This window comes from Pongo pygmaeus, chromosome 10 (assembly GCF_028885625.2).
Source record: "Pongo pygmaeus isolate AG05252 chromosome 10, NHGRI_mPonPyg2-v2.0_pri, whole genome shotgun sequence".
Classification (NCBI taxonomy): Eukaryota; Metazoa; Chordata; class Mammalia; order Primates; family Hominidae; genus Pongo; species Pongo pygmaeus.
In genome coordinates, this window is record NC_072383.2 from 110,419,825 (window position 1) to 110,440,167 (window position 20,343).

Here is a 20,343-nt window from a genome sequence, read left to right on the forward strand (position 1 = left end):
AGGGTGCCCTGAGATTTGGCAGTTTGCCAGGCTCATTGCAGAGGTTCTGGGGGTGGCGTCGGAAGGCAGCCTGGGTGGCAGGTAAGAAGATGGGCTCTGAAAAAGCCAATCTCGTTTGAGTCTCAGCCCTGCTACTCGTGAATTCTGTAACCTTGGGCAAATCACTTATCCCCCAAGCCTCAGTTTCCCCATCTGAAAAGTGGAAATGAACATAGTGCCTGTCTTAGGGAGGTAATTAGGGCTTAGCATGGTGTCACGGACGTAAAAGCACGGATAAATGTGAGTCTGTCGTCCTTGTGCACCACCTGCCTCATCCATCCATCTTAAAACCACAATGGATGGAGTTAGGGGAGGACACGCAGGGTTCAGAGAACTCGGTGCTGCTTCTGCCCTCTGAGGTTGCCACCTTCTGCTACCCAGTGTAGTTCTCTGAGGAAGCTTGGATTTCGAGGGCTGCTGTTGTTTGTTGCAGTGGAATTTCCCGCTCCTGATGCAAGCATGGAAGCTGGGCCCAGCCTTGGCGACTGGAAACGTGGTTGTGATGAAGGTAGCTGAGCAGACACCCCTCACTGCCCTCTATGTGGCAAACCTGATCAAGGAGGTACGTGGCTTGTCCCGGTCTTAACCTCTAAATGCCCTTGCTGAGGCTTATTCTAAAGGAGTTCTGAGGAAGGTCTCAGGGGTCCCTAAACAGGGAGGCGTGTTTGTGGAGCCCCCATCATCATGTGAACCAGAGTGGCTCCCTCTTAGCTTTTTTCCACATTGGACTTCACTGCAAGATCCCCTTTGAAGAATTAAAGATATTGCTCTAGGCCAGGCTTGGTGGCTCATGCCTGCAATCCCAGCACTTTGGGAGGCCAAAGCAGGAGGATTGCTTAAGTCCAGGAGTTTGAGACCAGCCTGGGCAACATAGCAAGACCCCGTCTCTACAAAAAATTAAAAATCAGCTGGGTGGCACGCACCTGTAGTCCCAACTACTTGGGAGGTTAAGGCAGGAGGATCACTTGAGCCCAGGAGTTTGAGGCTGCAGTGAGCTGTGATCACACCACTGCACTCCAGCCTGGGTGCCAGAGAAAGACTCGGTCTCAAAAAACAAACAAAAACCCACTATTGTTCTAAGTGAATGCTGTCAGGGGAGGGGCAAAGACACAGGGAACCCCAGCGAACAGGCTCCTTCTCCTTCCCATTTAGAATTCCCATGTGGTGCCCCATACAACTAGCTTCTGACCACGTGTCCTTGGCAGACTGTCCCACCCTCTCTGAGAAAGGATGTGTCTTCCCCTGGTCGAGCCCTTCAGAATAGGAGGGTGACTCCCAATGTCCCCTGGCTGTTTGCTCACAGGCCGGCTTTCCCCCTGGTGTGGTCAACATTGTGCCTGGATTTGGCCCCACAGCTGGGGCTGCCATTGCCTCCCATGAGGATGTGGACAAAGTGGCATTCACAGGCTCCACCGAGGTAAGGTGATCCTGGCCTCAAGCTTGCAGCCTCCTTGGCCCAAGCTCCCCCTGTCCTCAGTGGACAACATGCTCAAGGTGAGCTCCCGGGTGTCAAGTGGAGGTCTCTTCCTCCAGGACAACCCTGTAGGTACCAGGAGGGGTGGGGCAGGGTTGAGCCCTTCACGGTCTGGTTGCCACACTAGCTGCCCTTGGGAGGGGCCAGTGTCCCATGTGGACTAAGGAGGCCAGGCCTGGCCAGACTCCACACAGCCCAGAGCTGACCGCTTGCCCCAAATCAAAGCACCTTGGCCAGGTCAGACTCCTTGACCAGGACTGCCATTGTGGTTAAAAATTAGCCTTGTGTGGTGATGTGTGCGTGTGGCCCCAGCTACTCGGAAGGACGAGGCAGGAGGGTTGCCAGAGCCTGAGAGGTCAAGGCTGCAGTGAGCTGAGATCACGCCACTGCACTCCAGCCTAGGTGACAGAGCGAGACCCTGTCCAAAAGAAAAAAAAAGTGAATGTCTATTTGGTGAAATTCTCTAGGTCTCTCATGGTCCAGTTGCTCGCTTAAGCCGTGGGGGACTCTGTTCTGTGTCTATAGAGTGCTGGACTCTTTCTCCCTGCACTGAGAGCTCGTTCCTGTCTCTCTCTCCCCACAGATTGGCCGCGTAATCCAGGTTGCTGCCGGGAGCAGCAACCTCAAGAGAGTGACCCTGGAGCTGGGGGGGAAGAGCCCCAACATCATCATGTCAGATGCCGATAGTGAGTTTCCAGCTGGAGGAGGCCTGGCCTTGAAGGCAGCCCTGGCCGCCTGTGTTGTGGCTCCAGCCGATCCTGTCACCCCCAGTGCCCAATGGCGTTGGTTGCTGTCCCTTGGGCCTCAGGATAAGACGCCAGCGCAGGGCCTGCGTGGCCTGGCCTTGGCCTGTCCCCATCCTCTCCCTGGCTGCTCTCTGCATCATCAGGCTAGGCCACGCCCCTGCTATCTGACTCATCCACTTGCCGCCATCACACCCTTTGTCCTGGTTGGCAGTGGCCTCCCAGATCGCCCCTCTTCTCCCTGTATCTGTCTCTGGCACCCAGCAGGCATCAACCCTGACAGTGGTGGGAACAGGCTCCATTGGGCAGGCGGCCATCGGGGCCAGGGTCCTCCTCCTCTTCTCACTGTCACCTTTCTGTCCCCTGCCCGCTTCCCGCAGTGGATTGGGCCGTGGAACAGGCCCACTTCGCCCTGTTCTTCAACCAGGGCCAGTGCTGCTGTGCCGGCTCCCGGACCTTCGTGCAGGAGGACATCTATGATGAGTTTGTGGAGCGGAGCGTTGCCCGGGCCAAGTCTCGGGTGGTCGGGAACCCCTTTGATAGCAAGACCGAGCAGGGGCCGCAGGTGAGCCAGGCAGTGCAGCAGGGTCTGGGTGTCCAGAGCCAGCATGAGAAGCAGAGACGGCATTGGGCTCAGATCAGTTGGGACTGGGTTCAGGTCTCAGCTCTACCACACAGCAGCTGTGTGCCTTTGGGAAGCTATGTTCCCTCCCTCAGCCTTCATTTCCCCATCCCAAGCCCTGCCCTGCCTCATTCACAGGGTGGCTGTGATGTGGAAATTAATCCTGGGAAGCACTTTGTAAATTGCATATATGTAACAAATACCAGGAGTGTCTGCAAAAGGGAGTGTGTGTTTCCAAGACCTTGGTCATCAGTAGAAATGTATCCACCAGAAGATACACAGCCCTGTGAAACTTGGTGTCTGAGAGCCATGATATGGCTAGTGTAGGGACTTTATTTCACTTCATGTTTTGAGCTGTTTGATTTTATTTATTTATATATTTACCTATTTATATTTTAGAGACAAGGTCTCTCTTTGTTGCCCAGGCTGGAGTGTAGTGGTGCAATCATACCTCACCTCAGCCTTGAACTCCTGGGCTCAAGCAGTCCTCCTGCCTTGGCTCTCAAAGTGCTGGGATTACAGACATGAACCACCACACCTGGCCTGGATTTTACTTTTGAGCAGTTGTAGGTTTATAGAAAAATAGAGCTGAACGTACAGAGGGTGCCCATATGTTCCTTTGCACCTCCCTGTTTCCCCAGTTTCCCCTTTATTCACATCCTGCACAAGTGTGGTTCATCTGTTAGTACTGATGAGCCAATACTGGTACCTTATTATTGACTTAAGTCTGTAGTGTATATTCGGGTTTTTTTTTTTTTTTGGAGACAGAGTCTTGTTCTGTCACCCAGGCTGCAATGCAGTGGCGCGATCTTGACTCATGCCTCCCGGGTTCAAGCAATTCTTCTGCCTCAGCCTCCTGAGTAGCTGGGACTACAGGTGCGCACCACCACGCCTGGCTAATTTTTGTATTTTAGTAGAGACAAGGTTTCACTCTGTTGCCCAGGCTGGTCTCGAACTCCTGAGCTCAGGCAATCTGCCGTCAGGCACCCAGCCTCGGGGTCATTTTTTGTGTTGTACTTACTATGGGCCTAGACAAATGTATCATAATGTGTATGATACCATCATTCTAGTATCATATAAATATATTTGTGCCCTGAAACCCCCGTCCTCCACCTATTCTTCTCTCTCTTCCTCCCCTGATCCCTGGCAGGCAACCACTGATTTTTTTTTTTTTTTTTTTTTTTTTTTGAGACAGAGTCTCGCTCCATCACCAGGCTGGAGTGCAGTGGTGTGATCTCGGCTCACTGCAACCTGTACCTCCTGGGTTCAAGTGATTCTCCTGCCCCAGCCTCCTGAGTAGGTGGGACTTACAGGTGCATGCCACCATGCCCAGCGAATTTTTGTATTTTTAGTAGAGACAGGGTTTCACCATGTTGGCCAGGATGGTCTCAATCTCCTGACCTTATGATCCACCCACCTCGGCCTCCCAAAGTGCTGGGATTACAGGCATGAGCCATGGTGCCTGGTCGATCTTTTTATTGTCTCTATAGTTTTGCCTTTTCCAGATTGTCTTATACGAATCATACAGTAGGTAGCCTTCTCAGACAGGCTTCTTTCTTTTAGCAATTTGCATTTCTGGTTCCTCAGTGGGGAGCCACAGCCATGCCTGAGGATGGACTGGCCTTGCCATAGGACAGGGTTATGTGCCCAACATCCCCCTCTTTGATTTTTTTTAGAGACAGGGTCTTGTTCTGTTGCCCAGGCTGGAATGCAGTGGTGTGATCATGGCTCACTGCAGCCTCAACCTCCTGGCCTCAAGTGATCCTCCTGCTTCAGCCTCCCAAGTAGCTGGGACTAGAGGCTAATATTCATATTTTTTAAAGAGATGAGGTCTTGCTATGTTACCCAGGCTAGTCTTGAATTTCTCGGCTCAAGTAATCCTCCCACCTCAGCCTCCCGAAGTCCTGGGATTGCAGGTGTGAGCCACTGTGCCTGGCCTCCAACATCTCTATCTTTAATAGCTTTATTGAGATATAATTCACGTAGCATAAAATGCACCATTTTAGTGTACGATTCAGTGATTTTTAGTATATTCACAACATTGTGCAATCATCACCACTAATTCTATAATATTGTCATCACCTCCCCTAAATATCCTGTACCCATTAGTAGTCACTCCCCATTGCTCCCCCCACCAGGCCCAGGTAACCACCAATCTATGTTCTGCCTATAGATTTATCTATTGTGGACATTTTATACAAATGGAATCCTACACTACATGGTTCTTTGTGTCTGGCTTCTTCCACGTAGCCATGTTTTAAAGGTTCATCCATGTTGTAACAAGAATGTATCAGAACATAAAAGGCCAAGTAATATTCCATTGTGTGGATAGACCTCATTTTGATTTTTCCATTAATCTGTTGACAGACACTTGATTGTTTCCACCTTTTGGTTACTGTGAATAGTGCAGCTAGGAGCACTAACATTTCTTTCTTTCTTTTGAGACCATCTCGCTCTACCAGCCAGGCTGGAGTGCAGTGGCACCATCTCGGCTCACTGCAACCTCCACCTCCTCGGTTCAAACAATTCTCCTGTCAGACTCCTGAGTAGGTGGGACTACAAGTGTACGCCACCACACCCTGCTAATTTTTGTATTTTTAGTAGAGACAGGGTTTCACCAAGATGGTCAGGCTGGTCTTGAACTCCTGACCTCAGGTGATCCACCTGCCTCAGCCTCCCAAAGTGCTGAGATTACAGGTGTGAGCCACCGCACCTGTCCTAACATTTCTTTTCTTTTCTTTTTTTTTTTTTTTTTTTTTGAGACAGAGTCTTGCTCTGTCTCCAGGCTGGAGTACAGTGGCACGATCTCAGCTCACTGCAACCTCCACCTCCCAGGTTTGAATGATTCTCCTGCCTCAGCCTCCCGAGTAGCTGAGATTACAGGCGCCCACCACCACGCCCAGCTAATTTTTTGTATCTTTAGTAGAGACAGGGTTTCACCATGTTGGCCAGGCTGGTCTTGAACTCCTGACCTTGTGATCCACCCACCTCAGCCTCCCAAAGTGCTGAGATTACAGGCATGAGCCACTGCACCTGTCCTAACGTTTCTTTTTGTCTCATTTCTCTTTGTGGCTAATTATTAAGATAATATAAACTTGCATTAATAAATTTAATGAGAAAGTGTTTAGGCTATGTGTGGCAGCTCACATCTGTAACCCCAACACTTTGGGAGGCTGAGGCAGGAGAATCTCTTGAGCCCAGGATTTCAAGATCAGCCTGGGCACTACAGCAAGACCTCATCTCTACTAAAAAAAAAAAAAAAAGCAAATCATGACCAGCTTGGCCAACATGGTGAAACCTCATCTCTACTAAAAATACAAAAACTATTCGGGCGTGGTGGTGGGTGCCTATAATCCCAGCTACTCGGGAGGCTGAGGCAGGAGAATCACTTGAACCCAGGAGGCGCAGGTTGTGGTGAGCCAAAATCGCGCCAGCACACTCCAGCCTGGGTGACAGAGTGAGACTCCGCCTCAAAAAATAAATAATTTTTTTTTTAAAAAAAAGCAAAAAAAAATTAGCCAGACGTAGTGATGCGTGCCTATACTCTCAGCTACTTGGGAGGCTGAGGTGGGAGCCCAGGAGGTCAAGGCTGCAGTGAGCAGTGATCACACCACTGCACTGCTGCCTGAGTGGCAGAGTGAGACCCTGACTCTTTTTAAAAAAAGATATTTAATGTAAAAAATAAGACTTTGTTGCATTTATTTTATTCTCATCGTTAACCACATATGCACACACAGTTATGTTGTTGTATGTTTATTTTTTTAAAAATAGGCTGGGTGTGGTGGCTAACCCCTGTAGTCCTAACACTTGCGAGGGAGGCCAAGGTGAGTCAATTACTTGAGCCCAGGAGTTAGAGACTAGCCTGGGCAACATAGCAAAACCCCATCCCTACTAAAAATATAAAAATTACCCAGGTGTGGTGGCACACACCTGTGGTCCCAGCTACTCGGGAGACTGAGATGAGAAGATACCTGAGCTCAGGGAGGTTGAAGTTGCAGTGAGCTGTGATTGTGCCACTGCTCTTCAGACTGGGCAATAGAGTGAGACCCTGTCGCCCTTCTCCCTTACGCCATAAAGGAGTATATAGTGCATATTGTTCTACAAGCTTTCCTTCTTTTTTTTTTTTTTGAGACGAAGTCTCTGTTGCCAGAGCTGGAGTGCAATAGCGCGATCTTGGCTTACTGCAACCTCCACCTCCCTGGTTCAAACGATTCTCCTGCCTCAGCACATGCCACCATGCCCAGCTAATTTTTGTATTTTTAGTAGAGACGGGGTTTCACTATGTTGGCCAGGCTGGTCTTGAACTCCTGACCTCATGATCCGCCTGCCTCGGCCTCCCAAAGTGCTGGGATTACAGGCGTGAGCCACTGCACCCGGCCCAAGCTTTCCTTCTTTTTACAGAATATCTTGGGCCTTCTTTCTGTGTCAGTTAGTTCACAGATCTATTAGTGATGACAATATATTGGATGCACCCTAATAATTTTAACCAACCCCTCTACTGATTTATATTTAGAATTGTTTCCATCTTTTGCCTTTACAAAATGCTCCCCCAGCCTGGGCAACAAGGCAAAACCCTGTCTCTACTAAAAATACAAAAATTAGCCCAGCATAGGGGTGCATGCCTATAGTCCCAGCTACTCGGGAGGGTGAGGTGGGAGGATCATTTGAGCGTGAGAGGCAGAGGTTGCAGTGAGTGGAGATCGCACCACTGCACTCCAGCCTGGGTGACAGAGTGAGACCCCATCTCAAAAACAAAAATACAAAAAAAAAAAAAAAAACTCCCTAGTGAATATCCTTGTTCATTTCTCTTTGTGCATATGTAGAATAAATTCCTAGAAGTTAAATAGCTGGGCCAAAGGATCTGAGTGTATAATTTTTGAGCAATATTAATAAACCACTTGCTCTAAAGGCTGTACCAGTCTATCATTCTTCTAACAGTGTATGTAACAGTCTCTTGCTATCAGTGTATTTTCTTCCTAAACTTTTTGGTAATCTTATAGTTGAAAAGTAAAGATTGATTTGATGTCCTTTTCTCTGGTAGGCTGAGGAAGTTGGGCCTTTTTTGTGTTTTCTGCTATTGGCCCTGTGTGTTTCCTCTTATGATCTTGCTTACTTATGACCTAGGTCCATTTCCCAGTTGTCTTGTTGTCTGCATAATTCTAAGCCTGAAGCCTAGGAGAGGTCTGAATCCGATGTCTCCATAACCCTGGGTTCCTTCTCCCACAGGTGGATGAAACTCAGTTTAAGAAGATCCTCGGCTACATCAACACAGGGAAACAAGAGGGGGCGAAGCTGCTGTGTGGTGGGGGCATTGCTGCTGACCGTGGTTACTTCATCCAGCCCACTGTGTTTGGAGATGTGCAGGATGGCATGACCATCGCCAAGGAGGAGGTGAGCACCTAGGGCCGGTGCTCCGGAAACATTCTTGGTGGGAGGTGAGGTAAACAGTTCAGCCTGGCATCCTGATGCTGTCACCCATCTGCTGGCTTGGGGCCAGATCTCAAGTTATACCCAGAACCAGTGCCCATAACACGCTATTCATAGTATGTATCTGATCTTGTCCCTCCTCTTCAGCTTGTACCCTCTGTCTGGGAGATCGTCTGCATTCCTCAGCATGGCCTGCAGGCCTTGGTGTCTTGGCCCTCAGAGCCAGGAGTCTAGGAATGACATTGCCTGCTCCTTCTCATGACCTTTTTTCTTTCAGTCAGAGTCTTGCTCTATTGCCCAGGCTGGAGTGCAGTGGCATAATCATGGCTCCTTATAGCCTTGAACTCCTGGGCTCAAATGATCCTCCCACCTCAGCCTTCTGAGTAGCTGGGACTACAGGTGCTCACCACCATGACTGGCTAATTTAAAAAAAATTTTTTAGTACAGGCTGGGTGCAGTTGCTCATACCTGTAATCTCAACACTTTGGGAGGCTGAGGTGGGTGGATCACCTGAGGTCATGAGTTCGAGACCAGCCTGGCCAACATGGCGAAACCCTGTCTGTATTAAAAATAAGAAAAAATTAGCCCAGCGTGGTGGCGCTTGCTTGAAATCCCAGCTACTCTGGAGGCTGAGGCGGGAGAATCGCTTGAACCTGGGAGGCAGAGGTTTCAGTGAGCCAAGATCGCGCCACTGCACTCCAGCCTGGGCAACAGAGCGGGACTCTGTCTCCAATTTTAGCCACGCCTGGCTAATTTTTGTATTTTTAGTAAAGACAGGGTTTCACCATGTTGATCAGGCTAGTCTCGAACTCCTGACTTCATGATCTGCCTGCCTCGGCCTCCCAAAGTGCTGGGATTACAGGCGTGAGCCATCACACCCGGCTTATTTTTTCTTTTCTCGTTTTGAGATGGAGTCTCACTCTGTCGCCAGGCTGGAGTGCGGTGGTGCAATCTCAGCTCACTGTAACCTCTGCCTCCCGGGTTCGAGCGATTCTCCTGCCTCAGCCCCTACTAGTAGCTGGGATTACAGGCGCACACCACCACGCTCAGCTAATTTTTCTTATTTTTAGTAGAGATGGGGTTTCACCATGTTGGCCAGCCTGGTCTCCAACTCCTGACCTCAGGTGATCTACCTGCCTCAGCCTCCCAAAATGCTGAGATTACAGGTGTGAGCCATTGTGCCTGGCCAAAAAAAAATTTTTTTTTTTTTGAGTAAAGACAAGGTCTCTCTGTGTTTGCCAGGCTGGACTCGAACTCCTAGACTCAAGCAGTTCTCCCACCTTGACCTCCCAAAGTGCTGGGATTACAGGCGTGAGCCACAATGCCCAGCTGACTTAAATTCTTTGACACTAAATCTACGTGTCACGTGTGAATAACATACCTGACAGGATTGTTTAGAAATGGGATACTGTATGTAAAGCCCGGGGCCCACAGGAGGAAGTTGGCCCCTGTTAGCTCCATTCCCTCTGTGTTCTGCTGAGCTTGATGGCTGTTGTCTTCCCCTGGAACTGTTAGAGCATGACTGGGGGCTTATCCCCCAATCTGGAATCATCTGTTCTGCTCTGAGAGAGCTCGATGGCAGGTGCCTCCGTGTTGCCAAACCCCCCTACTCTGCTGTCTCACTCCAGATCTTCGGGCCAGTGATGCAGATCCTGAAGTTCAAGACCATAGAGGAGGTTGTTGGGAGAGCCAACAATTCCACGTACGGGCTGGCTGCAGCTGTCTTCACAAAGGATTTGGACAAGGCCAATTACCTGTCCCAGGCCCTCCAGGCGGGCACTGTGTGGTAAGAGCCTCCCAGCAGCCCCTCACAACCCAACAGAGATTCCTCAAAGCCAGGGCCTTCTGGAATCTGGTGGACCATCCTGGAATTTGGGGAGCTGGGATCAGTTTCTCCTGGGTCAGGGTGTGATGTCGATTTGAGAGGTCTTGCTACCTCACCTCCAAAGGATCAAGCTTCTCTGCGGTGCAAAGGCCCTGCACCTGTCCTTGGCAGGCAGCGGGGTGGTGGGGCTCCTCCCCAGCTGCCTCAGGGCAGGAGACCAGAGCAGAGGGACCCATGATTGTGACACTGATCCTAAAAGCTTAGCCTCTGCTTCACACTTAGCCCCCACTAGGATGGCTATATTTTTATTATTTATTTATTTTTAGTTTTATTTTTTGAGACAGAAAAAAATATTCTACCCAGGTTGAAGTGCTGTGGGGTGCAATTATAGCTCACTGCAGCCTTGAACTCCTGGGCTCAAGCAATCCTCCAACCTCTGCCTCCCGAGTAACTGGGACCACAGGTGTGTACCACCACACCTGGACAATTAAAAAAAATTTTTTTTTTGTAGAGATGAGATCTTGCTATGTTGCCCAGGCTGGGCTATATATATATATATTTTAAAGTATTGGTAAGGATGTGGAGAAATCGGAACCCTCCTATGTTGCTGATGGGAATGGAAAATGGCACACTTATTGTGGAAAATAGTTTGGGAGCTCCTCAAAAAGTTATACATGAAGCCCCCATATGACCTAGCAATTCCACTCCTAGGTATTTATCCAAGAGAAAGAAAAATGTGCTCCCACATAAAAACTTGTGTATGAATCTTCACAGCAGCATTATTTGTAACAGCCAAAAGGTGAACACAACTCAAATGTCCATCAGTAGATGAATGGATACAGAATGTGATCTGTCCATGCAATGAAACGTGGCTCAGCCACAGAAAGGAATGAAGTAGCTGTGTGAATCTGTTCTCACACTGCTGGTAAAGACATTCCAGAGACCAGGTAATTTATAAAGGAAAGAGGTTTAATGGACTCACACAGTTCCACGTGGCTGGGGAGGCCTCACAATCATGGTGGAAGGTGAAAAGCATGTCTCACGTGGTGGCAGACAAGAGAAGAGAACTTGTGCAGGGAAACTCCCCTTTATAAAACCATCAGATCTTGTGAGACTTACTCACTGTCACAAGAATAGCATGGGAAAGACCTGGCCCCACGATTCAGTTACCTCCCACAACACGTGGGAATTGTGGGAGCTACAATTCAAGATGAGATTTGGGTGGGGACACAGCCAAGCCATATCAGTAGCCATGCATGCAATAGCATGGATTAATCTTGAACATAACATTGAGTGAAAGAACCCAGACTGTCTGGGTGCGGTGGCTCACGCCTGTAATCCCAGCACTTTGGGAAGCCGAGGTGGGTAGGTCACTTGAGGTCAGGAGTTTGAGACCAGCCTGGCCAACATGGTGAAACCTTATCTCTACTAAAAATACAAAACTTAGCTGGCTGTGGTGGCAGGTGCCTGTAGTCCCAGCTACTCGGGAGGCTGAGGCAGGAGAATCGCTTGAACCTGGGAGGCGGAGATTGCAGTGAGTGGAGATCATGCCACTGTACTCCAGCCTGAGCGACAGAGTGAGACTCCAAAAAAAAAAAAAAAAAAAAGAACCCAGGCACAAAAGGCCACATACTGTGTGATTCCATTTACAGTATTATAAATATCTAGAATAGGCAAATCCATAGAGACAGAAAGTACGTTAGTGGTTGCCAGGGGCTGGGGGAGGGAGGAATGGAGAGTGCCTGCCTCCTGGGCACAGGGCTTCTTTCAGTGTGATAGAAATGTTCTGCAATTAGACAGTGGTGATGGTCACACAACACTGTGAATATGCTGTCAACCAGTGATTGTACACTTTAAAATGGTGAATTTTAGGCTGGGTGCAGTGGCTCACCCCTGTAATCCCAGCACTTTGGGAGGCCAAGGTGGACGGATCACAAGGTCAGGAGATCAAGACCATCTTGGCCATCATGGTGAAACCCCATCTCTACTAAAAATACAAAAATTAGGCCTGGGCGTGGTGGCTCACACCTGTAATCCTAGCACTTTGGGAGGCCGAAGTAGGTGGAACACGATGTCAGGAGTTCAAGACCAGCCTGACCAACACGGTGAAACCCCGTTTCTACTAAAAATACACAAATTAGCCGGGCGTGGTGGCATGCGCCTGTAATCCCAGCTACTTGGGAGGCTGAGGCAGGAGAATCACTTGAACCTTAGAGGCAGAAGTTGCAGTGAGTTGAGATCACACCAGTGCACTCCAGCCTGGGTGACAGAGAAAGACTCTGTCTCAAAAAAAATTAAAAAAAATTAGCTGGGCGTGGTGGTAGGCACCTGTAATCCCAGCTACTCAGGAGGCTGAGGCAGGAGAATCACTTGAACCTTAGAGGCAGAAGTTGCAGTGAGCCGAGATTGCACCACTGCACTCCAGCCTGGCAACAGAGTGAGACTCTGTCTCAAAAAAAGAAAAGAAAAAGGGTGGGGCGCTGTGGTTCATGCCTGTAATCCCAGCACATTGGGAGGCCGAGGCAGGCGGATCACGAGGTCAGGAGATCAAGACCATCCTGGCTAACATGGTGAAACCCCGTCTCTACTAAAAATACAAAAAATTAGCCGGGTGTGGTGGCAGGCACCTGTAGTCCCAGCTACTCGGGAGGCTGAGGCAGGAGAATGGCGTGAATGTGGGAGGCGGAGCTTGCAGTGAGCCGAGATTGTGCCACTGCACTCCCGCCTGGGCGACAGAGCAAGACTCTGTCTCAAAAAAAAAAAAAGAAATGAAAAGAAAAAATAGGCCGAGCGTGGTGGCTCACACCTATAATCCCAGCATTTTGGGAGGCCAAGGCAGGCATATCACAAAGTCAAGAGTTTGAGACCAGCCTGACCAACATGGTGAAACCCTGTCTCTACTAAAAATAGAAAAATTAGCTGGGCATGGTGGCACACACTTGTAATCCCAGCTACTCGGGAGGCCAAAGCAGGAGATTCGCTTGAACCGAGAGGCGGAGGTTGCAGTGAGCTGAGATCACACCACTGTACTCCAGCCTGGGTGACAGAACAAAACTCCATCTCAAAAAATAATCTCAAAAAATAATAATAATAAATAAATGGTGAATTTCAAATTCAAATCAATTTAATATTTTTTTAAATTGCCAAAAAAAATGAAAGAAAAGAAAAGAAAGCCATCCAGGTGCAGTGGCTCACACCAGTAATCCCAGTGCTTTGGGAGCCTGAGGCAGGAGAATTACTTGAGGCCAGGAGTTCGAGCCCAGCCTGGGCAACATACTGAGACCTCATCTCTACAAAAAATAAAAGATAAAAAAATTAGCCAGGCATGGTGGCACATACCTGTTGTCTTAGCTACTTGGGAGGCTGAGGTAGGAGGATCACTGGAGACCAGGAGTTGGAGACCAGCCTGGGTAACATAGTCAGACCCCGTCTCTTAAAAAAAAAATTATTGCCAGGCGTGGTTGCGCTTGCCTGTAGTCCAGCTACTCAGGAAGCTGAGGCAGGAGAATCTCTTGAACCCCGGATGTGGAGGTTGCAACAAGCCGAGATCACGCCAAAAAAAAAAAAAGATGGAAAGATTCCATCTCAAAAAAAAAAATTTTTTTTTAAGTTAAAAATAAAATAAAGACTTTGGGGCAATACAGGCAGTCCTGGGAGTGTAACCCATAACCCCCAAGAGTGATTTCTGCAATCTCATTTCAAATTACAGGGTCAACTGCTATGATGTATTTGGAGCCCAGTCACCCTTTGGTGGCTACAAGATGTCGGGGAGTGGCCGGGAGCTGGGCGAGTATGGCCTGCAGGCATACACTGAAGTGAAAACTGTGAGTGGGGGGGGCCTGTTGGGGGTTCAGGGTCTGCTGCTGGCTCGGAGCCTGCTGGGGGCTCAGGGCCTGTTGGGGGTTCAGGGTCTGCTGGTGGCTCAGAGCCTGCTGGGGGATCGGGGTCTGTTGGGGGCTCGGGGTCTGCCAGAGGTTCAGGACCTGCCGGGGACTCGGGGCCTGCTGGAAGTTCAGGACCTGCTGGGGATTCAGGGCCTGCTGGGGGCTCAGGGCCTGCCAGGGATTTAGGGTCTGCTGGGCGGGCCACCTTTTGGCCTCTCCCTCATGCTTGAGGCCATCAGTGTTTCCTACTAATTTCCCATTTTAAGCCTTAGAAGTGACAAGAGAGGGTAAAAACCCAGCCTCTGCTCTGTCCTGTGAGAAATACTGAGGGAGGTGCCCCCACCAGGCCTATGAGGTCATTTGCTGGGCTTCGTTATATGCCAAGGCCTGTAGAGCCTGAGAAGAGGGAGAGACCTCAGGGGGCGGAGCCGAGAGGAAAAGCTTCTAGTAAGAATCAGCTGGCCAGGCGCGGTGGCTCACACCTGTAATCCCAGCACTTTGGGAGGCCGAGGTGGGTGGATCACGAACGAGGTCAGGAGTTTGAGACCAGCCTGACCAACATGGTGAAACCTTGTCTCTACTAAAAATAAAAAATTAGCCAGGTGTGGTTGTGTGCACCTGTAATGCCGGCTACTCCGGAGGCTGAGGCAGGAGAATCGCTTGAACCCGGGAGGCGGAGGTTGCAGTGAGCCGAGATTGTGCCATTGCACTCCAGCCTGGGCAACACAGCAAGACTCCGTCTCAAAAAAAATAATAATAATAATAATTAGCTATTAGGTTGGAATGGAGCAATTCCCACAGTAATAAAAATATTTAAAAATAAATAATACAAACATAAGCTATTAGGCATGAGATATCAAGGCCCAAAACCATATGCATCTCCTTTGATTTGCAACTTCAATGATTGGAATATGGCCTGAAGGACCCATCAGAAATACATAGAAAGCGTTCCTTCCATAAATGTTCATCACTGCTTTATCTCTAAGAGGGGAGAATCAGATGTAACCTTAATGCCCAATAAATTATGGAATACCCCAATCAAGTAACAGGTATCTGTTACAAATGTTTTTGTAGAATATTTGATATGGAAAATGCTTAGCCTTTAAAGTAAAAGCAGTATACAAACTAATATATTGTCAGTATAAGCCCAATTTTTGGAATTTATGTACATAGGTAGATACTCAGATACATTTACTTATAAATATAAAAAAAGACAGGAAAAAGTGGAGCGTGGTGTTGCATGCCTGTAGTCCCAGCTACTTGGGAGGCCAAGTTGGGAAGATCGCTTGAGCCACAAGTTTGAAGCTAGCCTGGAAAATGGGTTGAGCAGGCCTTTCCAGGATTGGAATCACCAGGCTGGAGTGCACTGGTGCCATCGCAGCTCACTGCAGCCTCCACCTCCTGGGCTGAAGTGATCCTCGTATCTCAGTCTCCCAAGTAGCTGGGACTACAGGTGCACATCAACATTCCCGACTAATTTTGGTATTTCTTGTAGAGATGGGGTCTCACTATGTTACCCAGGCTGGTCTCAATCTCCTGGGCTCAAGTGATTCTCCTGCCTTGGTCCCAAAGTGCTGGGATTATAGGCATGAGCTACCACACCCAGCCTGGCTCTCAGTTTTGTAAGTTGAAAATCTTGGACAGGCCAAATTAAAGAGTCATGTTCGCCAATTTCATAAGAGATTAATTTGGCAATGTAGCAAGATACCATCTTATTAAAAACAAAATGGCCGGGTGCGGTGGCTCACGCGTATAATCCCAGCACTTTTGGAGGCTGAGGCAGGTGGATCACAAGGTCAAGAGATTGAGACCATCCTGGCCAACATGGTGAAACTCTGTCTCTACTAAAAATACAAAAATTAGCTGGGCGTGGTGGCGCGTGCCTGTAGTCCCAGCTACTTGGGAGGCTGAGGCAGGAGAATTGCTTGAACCCAGGAGGCGGAGGTTGCAGTGAGCCAAGATTGCGCCACTGCACTCCAGCCTGGCGACAGAGCCAGACTCAAAAAAGAAACAAAACAGGCTGGGTGCAGTGGCTCACACCTGTAATCCCAGCACTTTGGGAGGCTGAGGTGGGCGGATCACGAGGTCAGGAGATCGAGACCATCCTGGCTAACATGGTGAAACCTCGTCTCTACTAAAAATACAAAAACAAAATTAGCCAGGTGTGGTGGCGGGTGCTGTAGTCCCAGATACTCAGGAGGCTGAGGCGGGAGAATGGCGTGAACCCAGGGGGTGGAGCTTGCGGTGAGCCAAGATCGCACTGCTGCACTCCAGCCTGGGCAACAGAGCGAGACTCCGTCTCACCAAAAAAAAAAAAAAAAAAAAAAAACAGGGAAATATACACTGAAGTGAAAATGATTTACTGTGAATTCTAATTATAGTTTAACCAGAAGACATAAACACAAGTGATGTTTAAGGAAGAGGCAAATGGATTGAGCTAGCCTTTCCAGGATTGGAAAAGAGGAGGCTCAGGGCAAGCCTGCCAGCTGTGGAGCAGGTGAGAAAAGGCAATGGGACTCATTCAGGGCTACAGTGCCAAGCCTGAGACTGGAGAGGCCGAGGACACAACCTGTGTTCCTGAATAGCTCATTGGAATCAGCTAAACGTGTTTGCTTGTTTAGTGTGGAAACTTTCCAATCTATGCAAAGAATAGGTATAATGGTAGAATGAGGCCAGGCATGGTGGCTCATACCTGTAATCCCAGCATTTTGGGAGGCCGAGATGGGCGGATCACTTGAGGTCAGGAGTTCGAGACCAGCCTGGTCAACGTGGTGAAACCCCATCTCTACTAAAAATGCAAAAATTGGCCAGGCTGGTGGCATGTGTCTGTGGTCCCAGCTACTTGGGAGGCTGAGACAAAAGTTGTCTGAACCCGGGAGGCGGAGGTTGCAGAGAGCTGAGATCGCACCACTGTACTCCAGCCTGGGCAACAGAGCAAGACTCTGTCTCAAAAAACAAACAAACAGACCGGGCATGGTGGTTCATGCCTGTAATCCCAGCACTTTGGGAGGCCGAGGTGGGCGGATCACAAGGTCAGAAGATCGAGACCATCCTGGCTGCGGTGAAACCCCGTCTCTACTAACAATACAAAAAATTAGCCAGGCGTGGTGGCAGGCGCCTGTAATCCCAGCTACTTGGGGGAGGCTGAGGCAGGAGAATGGTGGGAACCCGGGAGGCGGAGCTTGCAGTGAGCCGAGATGGTGCCATTGCACTCCAGCCTGGGCGACAGAGGAAGACTCTGTCTCAAAAAAAAAAAAAAAAAACAAAACAGTAGAATGAGCCTCTGTATCCCCACCATAAAGCTATGACAAAGACCAGCTCACAGCCAGTCTTGTTTCCTATATACCCCACTCACTTCCCAGCGGGTACACTTCATCCACTGCCTGAGCAGAGTCCACAGCAGCAGGCGGTGGCCATGTGGGTGGACAGCCTGTGCTGGGCTTTGAGTTATGACATTGGATACAAGGTCCAACTTCAGTTGGCGAGTCTTAAATCTTGGCACATGACTAGTGTTAAGGAGGCGATGTCCAGGATGGCCACATGACAGGGTGGTATCTAAGCTGATATACCTGAAGGATGAGTGGAAGTAGAGATGGTGAGGGGAGGAAGAGAAGAACATTCTAAACAAAGAGCATAGCTTCTGGAAAAGCTGTGATGGCGAGAAATATGCCTCTTCCAGGAACTGCAGGAAGGTTGCTGATGGTGGAAGATGTAGTGGTTAGTGGGGAGAGAGCAAGGCCAGAATGCACGGGCCCTTGTCAGCCATGATGTGGGGTTTGATGTCTTTGATAATGGAGTTTGATCTCAGCTATGGGAGCATTTTAAATAGTAGAAGAATTAGGTGGCTCAATTTTTTTTTTTTTTTTTTTCTGAGACAGAGTCTCGCTCTGTTGCCCAGGCTGGAGTGCAGTGGTGTGATCTTGGCTCATGCAATCTCCGCCTCCCAGGCTCAAGCGATTCTCATGCCTCAGCCACTTGACTAGCTGGGATTACAGGCACCTGCCACCACACCTGGCTAATTTTTTGTATTTGTAGAGATGAGGTTTCACCATGTTGGCCAGGCTGATCTCAAACTCCTGGCCTTAAGTAATCTACCCGCCTTGGCCTCCCAAAGTTCTGAGATTACAGGTGTGAACCACTGTGCCTGGCCTGCTCAATTTGTATTTTTAAAAGATTGCTCTGCTTAATCTATAGAGACAGAAACTTATTACTGGTCATCTAGGGCATGGGGAATGGGGAGTGGCTGTTCGTGGGTGCAAGATTGCTTTTGGAGATGATGCAGATGTTCTAAAATTGGAGTATGGTGATGATTGCACAACTTAAAATATTCTAAAAGCAATTACACTTGATTGTGCATAAATCATATCTCAAGAAAGTTGTTTAAAAATTTAAGAAGGCAGCCAGGCACGGCGGCTCACGCCTGTAATCCCAGCACTTTGGGACACTGAGGCAGGTGAATCACCTGAGGTCAGAAGTTCGAGACCAGCCTGACCAACAAGGTGAAATCCCGTCTCTACTAAAAACACAAAAATTAGCCAGGCTTGGTTGCAGGTGCCTGTAGTCCCACCTACTCGGGAGGCTGAGACAGGAGAATTGCTTGAACCTGGGAGGCGGAGGTTGCAGTGAGCCGAGATTGCGCCACTGCACTCCAGCCTGGGCAACAGAGTAAGACTCCGTCTCAAAAAAAAAAAATTTAAGAAACCTCACTCTGCTTGCCGTAGGGAGAATGGACCATCTGGTATGAGGAGGGATGAGGGAGCTGTCAGGAGACTGCTCCAAGGAGAAGGATGGTGGTTTGGATTGGAGTGGTGCAGTGCAGGTGGAAAAAAGAGGGTATATGTGACAGGAAGCCAGGAGTAAGATTGGCGACTCTGGATATAGAGAGGAAAAGCAAAACTAGGAATCAAAGGTGGCACCCAGGTTTCCAAGGAGGGGTTGAGTGGTGACGCCAGTCCTGTGATAGGGAACACTGAATGAAGTACTGTGGTTCTCTTTAGGGTTGTGTTTGGGGTACCTGTCCAAACCCAAGAGGTGATGTGGAGAACACATCTAGGGAGATGGGCTTGGAGCTCCAGGGGCAAGACCCAGATTTGAAATAGAAATTCTGACATCATTGGCCTATAACTGTTCATCAAAATCATAGTTACAGGCCACGTGCGGTGGCTCACGCCTGTAATCTCAGCACTTTGGGAGGCCCAGACAGGCGGAACGCTTGAGCCCAGGAGTTCAAGACAAGCCTGGGCAACATAGTGAGACCCCATCTCTATTAAAAATACAAAAAGTTAGCTGGATGTTATGGTGCACGCCTGTAGTCCCAGCTACTTGGGAGGCTGAGGTGGGAGGATCGCTTGAGCCAGGAGGTCAAGGCGGTAGTGAGCTGTAATTGCACCCCTGTACTCCAGTCTGGGGAAAAAAAAAAGAAAAAAAGAAAAGCCCTTTCTGCTCACACTCAGTCAGCTCCTAGCTGAGGGCACCTACAGATCACAGGGAAGCAGGAAGATCTAATGGCTTCTCTGTCCCCCTTACAGGTCACAGTCAAAGTGCCTCAGAAGAACTCATAAGAATCATGCAAGCTTCCTCCCTCAGCCATTGATGGAAAGTTCAGCAAGATCAGCAACAAAACCAAGAAAAATGATCCTTGCGTGCTGAATATCTGAAAAGAGAAATCCTTCCTACAAAATCTCTTGGGTCAAGAAAGTTCTAGAATTTGAATTGATAAACATGGTGGTTTGGCTGAGGGTAAGAGTATATGAGGAACCTTTTAAACGACAACAATACTGCTAGCTTTCAGGCTGATTTTTAAAAAATAGATTCAAATGTCTTATCCTCTCTCTGAAATGCTTCCTGTAACTCGAGTTTATAGGGGAAGAAAAAGCCATTGTTTACAATTATATCACCATCAAGGCCACTGCTATACCCTGCTTTGTATTCTGGGCTAAGATTCATTAAAAACAAGCTGCTCTTAACTTACTGGGTAACTCTTTGTCCATCTCAATAACCAAAGGAAGGCGGGCATGGTGGCTCACGCCTGTAATCCCAGCACTTTGGGAAGCTGAGGCGGGTGGATCACTCGAGGTCAGGAGTTTGAGACCAGCCTGGCCAACGCAGTGAAACCCTGTCTCTCACTAAAAATACACAAATTAGGCAGTCATGGTGGCTGGCACCTGTAATCCCAGCTACTTGGGAGGCTGAGGCAGGAAAATTGGTTGAACCTGGGAGGTGGAGGTTGCAGTGAGTGGAAATCACGCCACTGCACTCCAGCCTGGGAGTCAGAGCGAGACTCCATCTCAAAAAAAGTAAATAAAATAGCCTAAGGAAACGCTGGCAGG

At 48.9% G+C, this 20,343-nt stretch overlaps 1 protein-coding gene across 1 annotated transcript in view; it reads left to right on the forward strand.

Moving 5' to 3' along the window:
• The window catches only part of ALDH2 (aldehyde dehydrogenase 2 family member), a 43,165-nt gene extending 23,185 nt beyond the window's left edge, over window positions 1-19,980 (forward strand). The window contains exons 6-13 of the mRNA XM_054442159.2: window positions 473-601; window positions 1,343-1,456; window positions 2,097-2,199; window positions 2,637-2,821; window positions 8,105-8,269; window positions 9,934-10,091; window positions 13,840-13,954; window positions 19,543-19,980. Of these exons, the coding sequence (XP_054298134.1) occupies window positions 473-601; window positions 1,343-1,456; window positions 2,097-2,199; window positions 2,637-2,821; window positions 8,105-8,269; window positions 9,934-10,091; window positions 13,840-13,954; window positions 19,543-19,575 (1,002 nt within the window). The 3' untranslated portion in view covers window positions 19,576-19,980. The remainder of the gene's footprint in view (window positions 1-472; window positions 602-1,342; window positions 1,457-2,096; window positions 2,200-2,636; window positions 2,822-8,104; window positions 8,270-9,933; window positions 10,092-13,839; window positions 13,955-19,542) is intronic.
• Window positions 19,981-20,343: the final 363 nt, after the last annotated feature.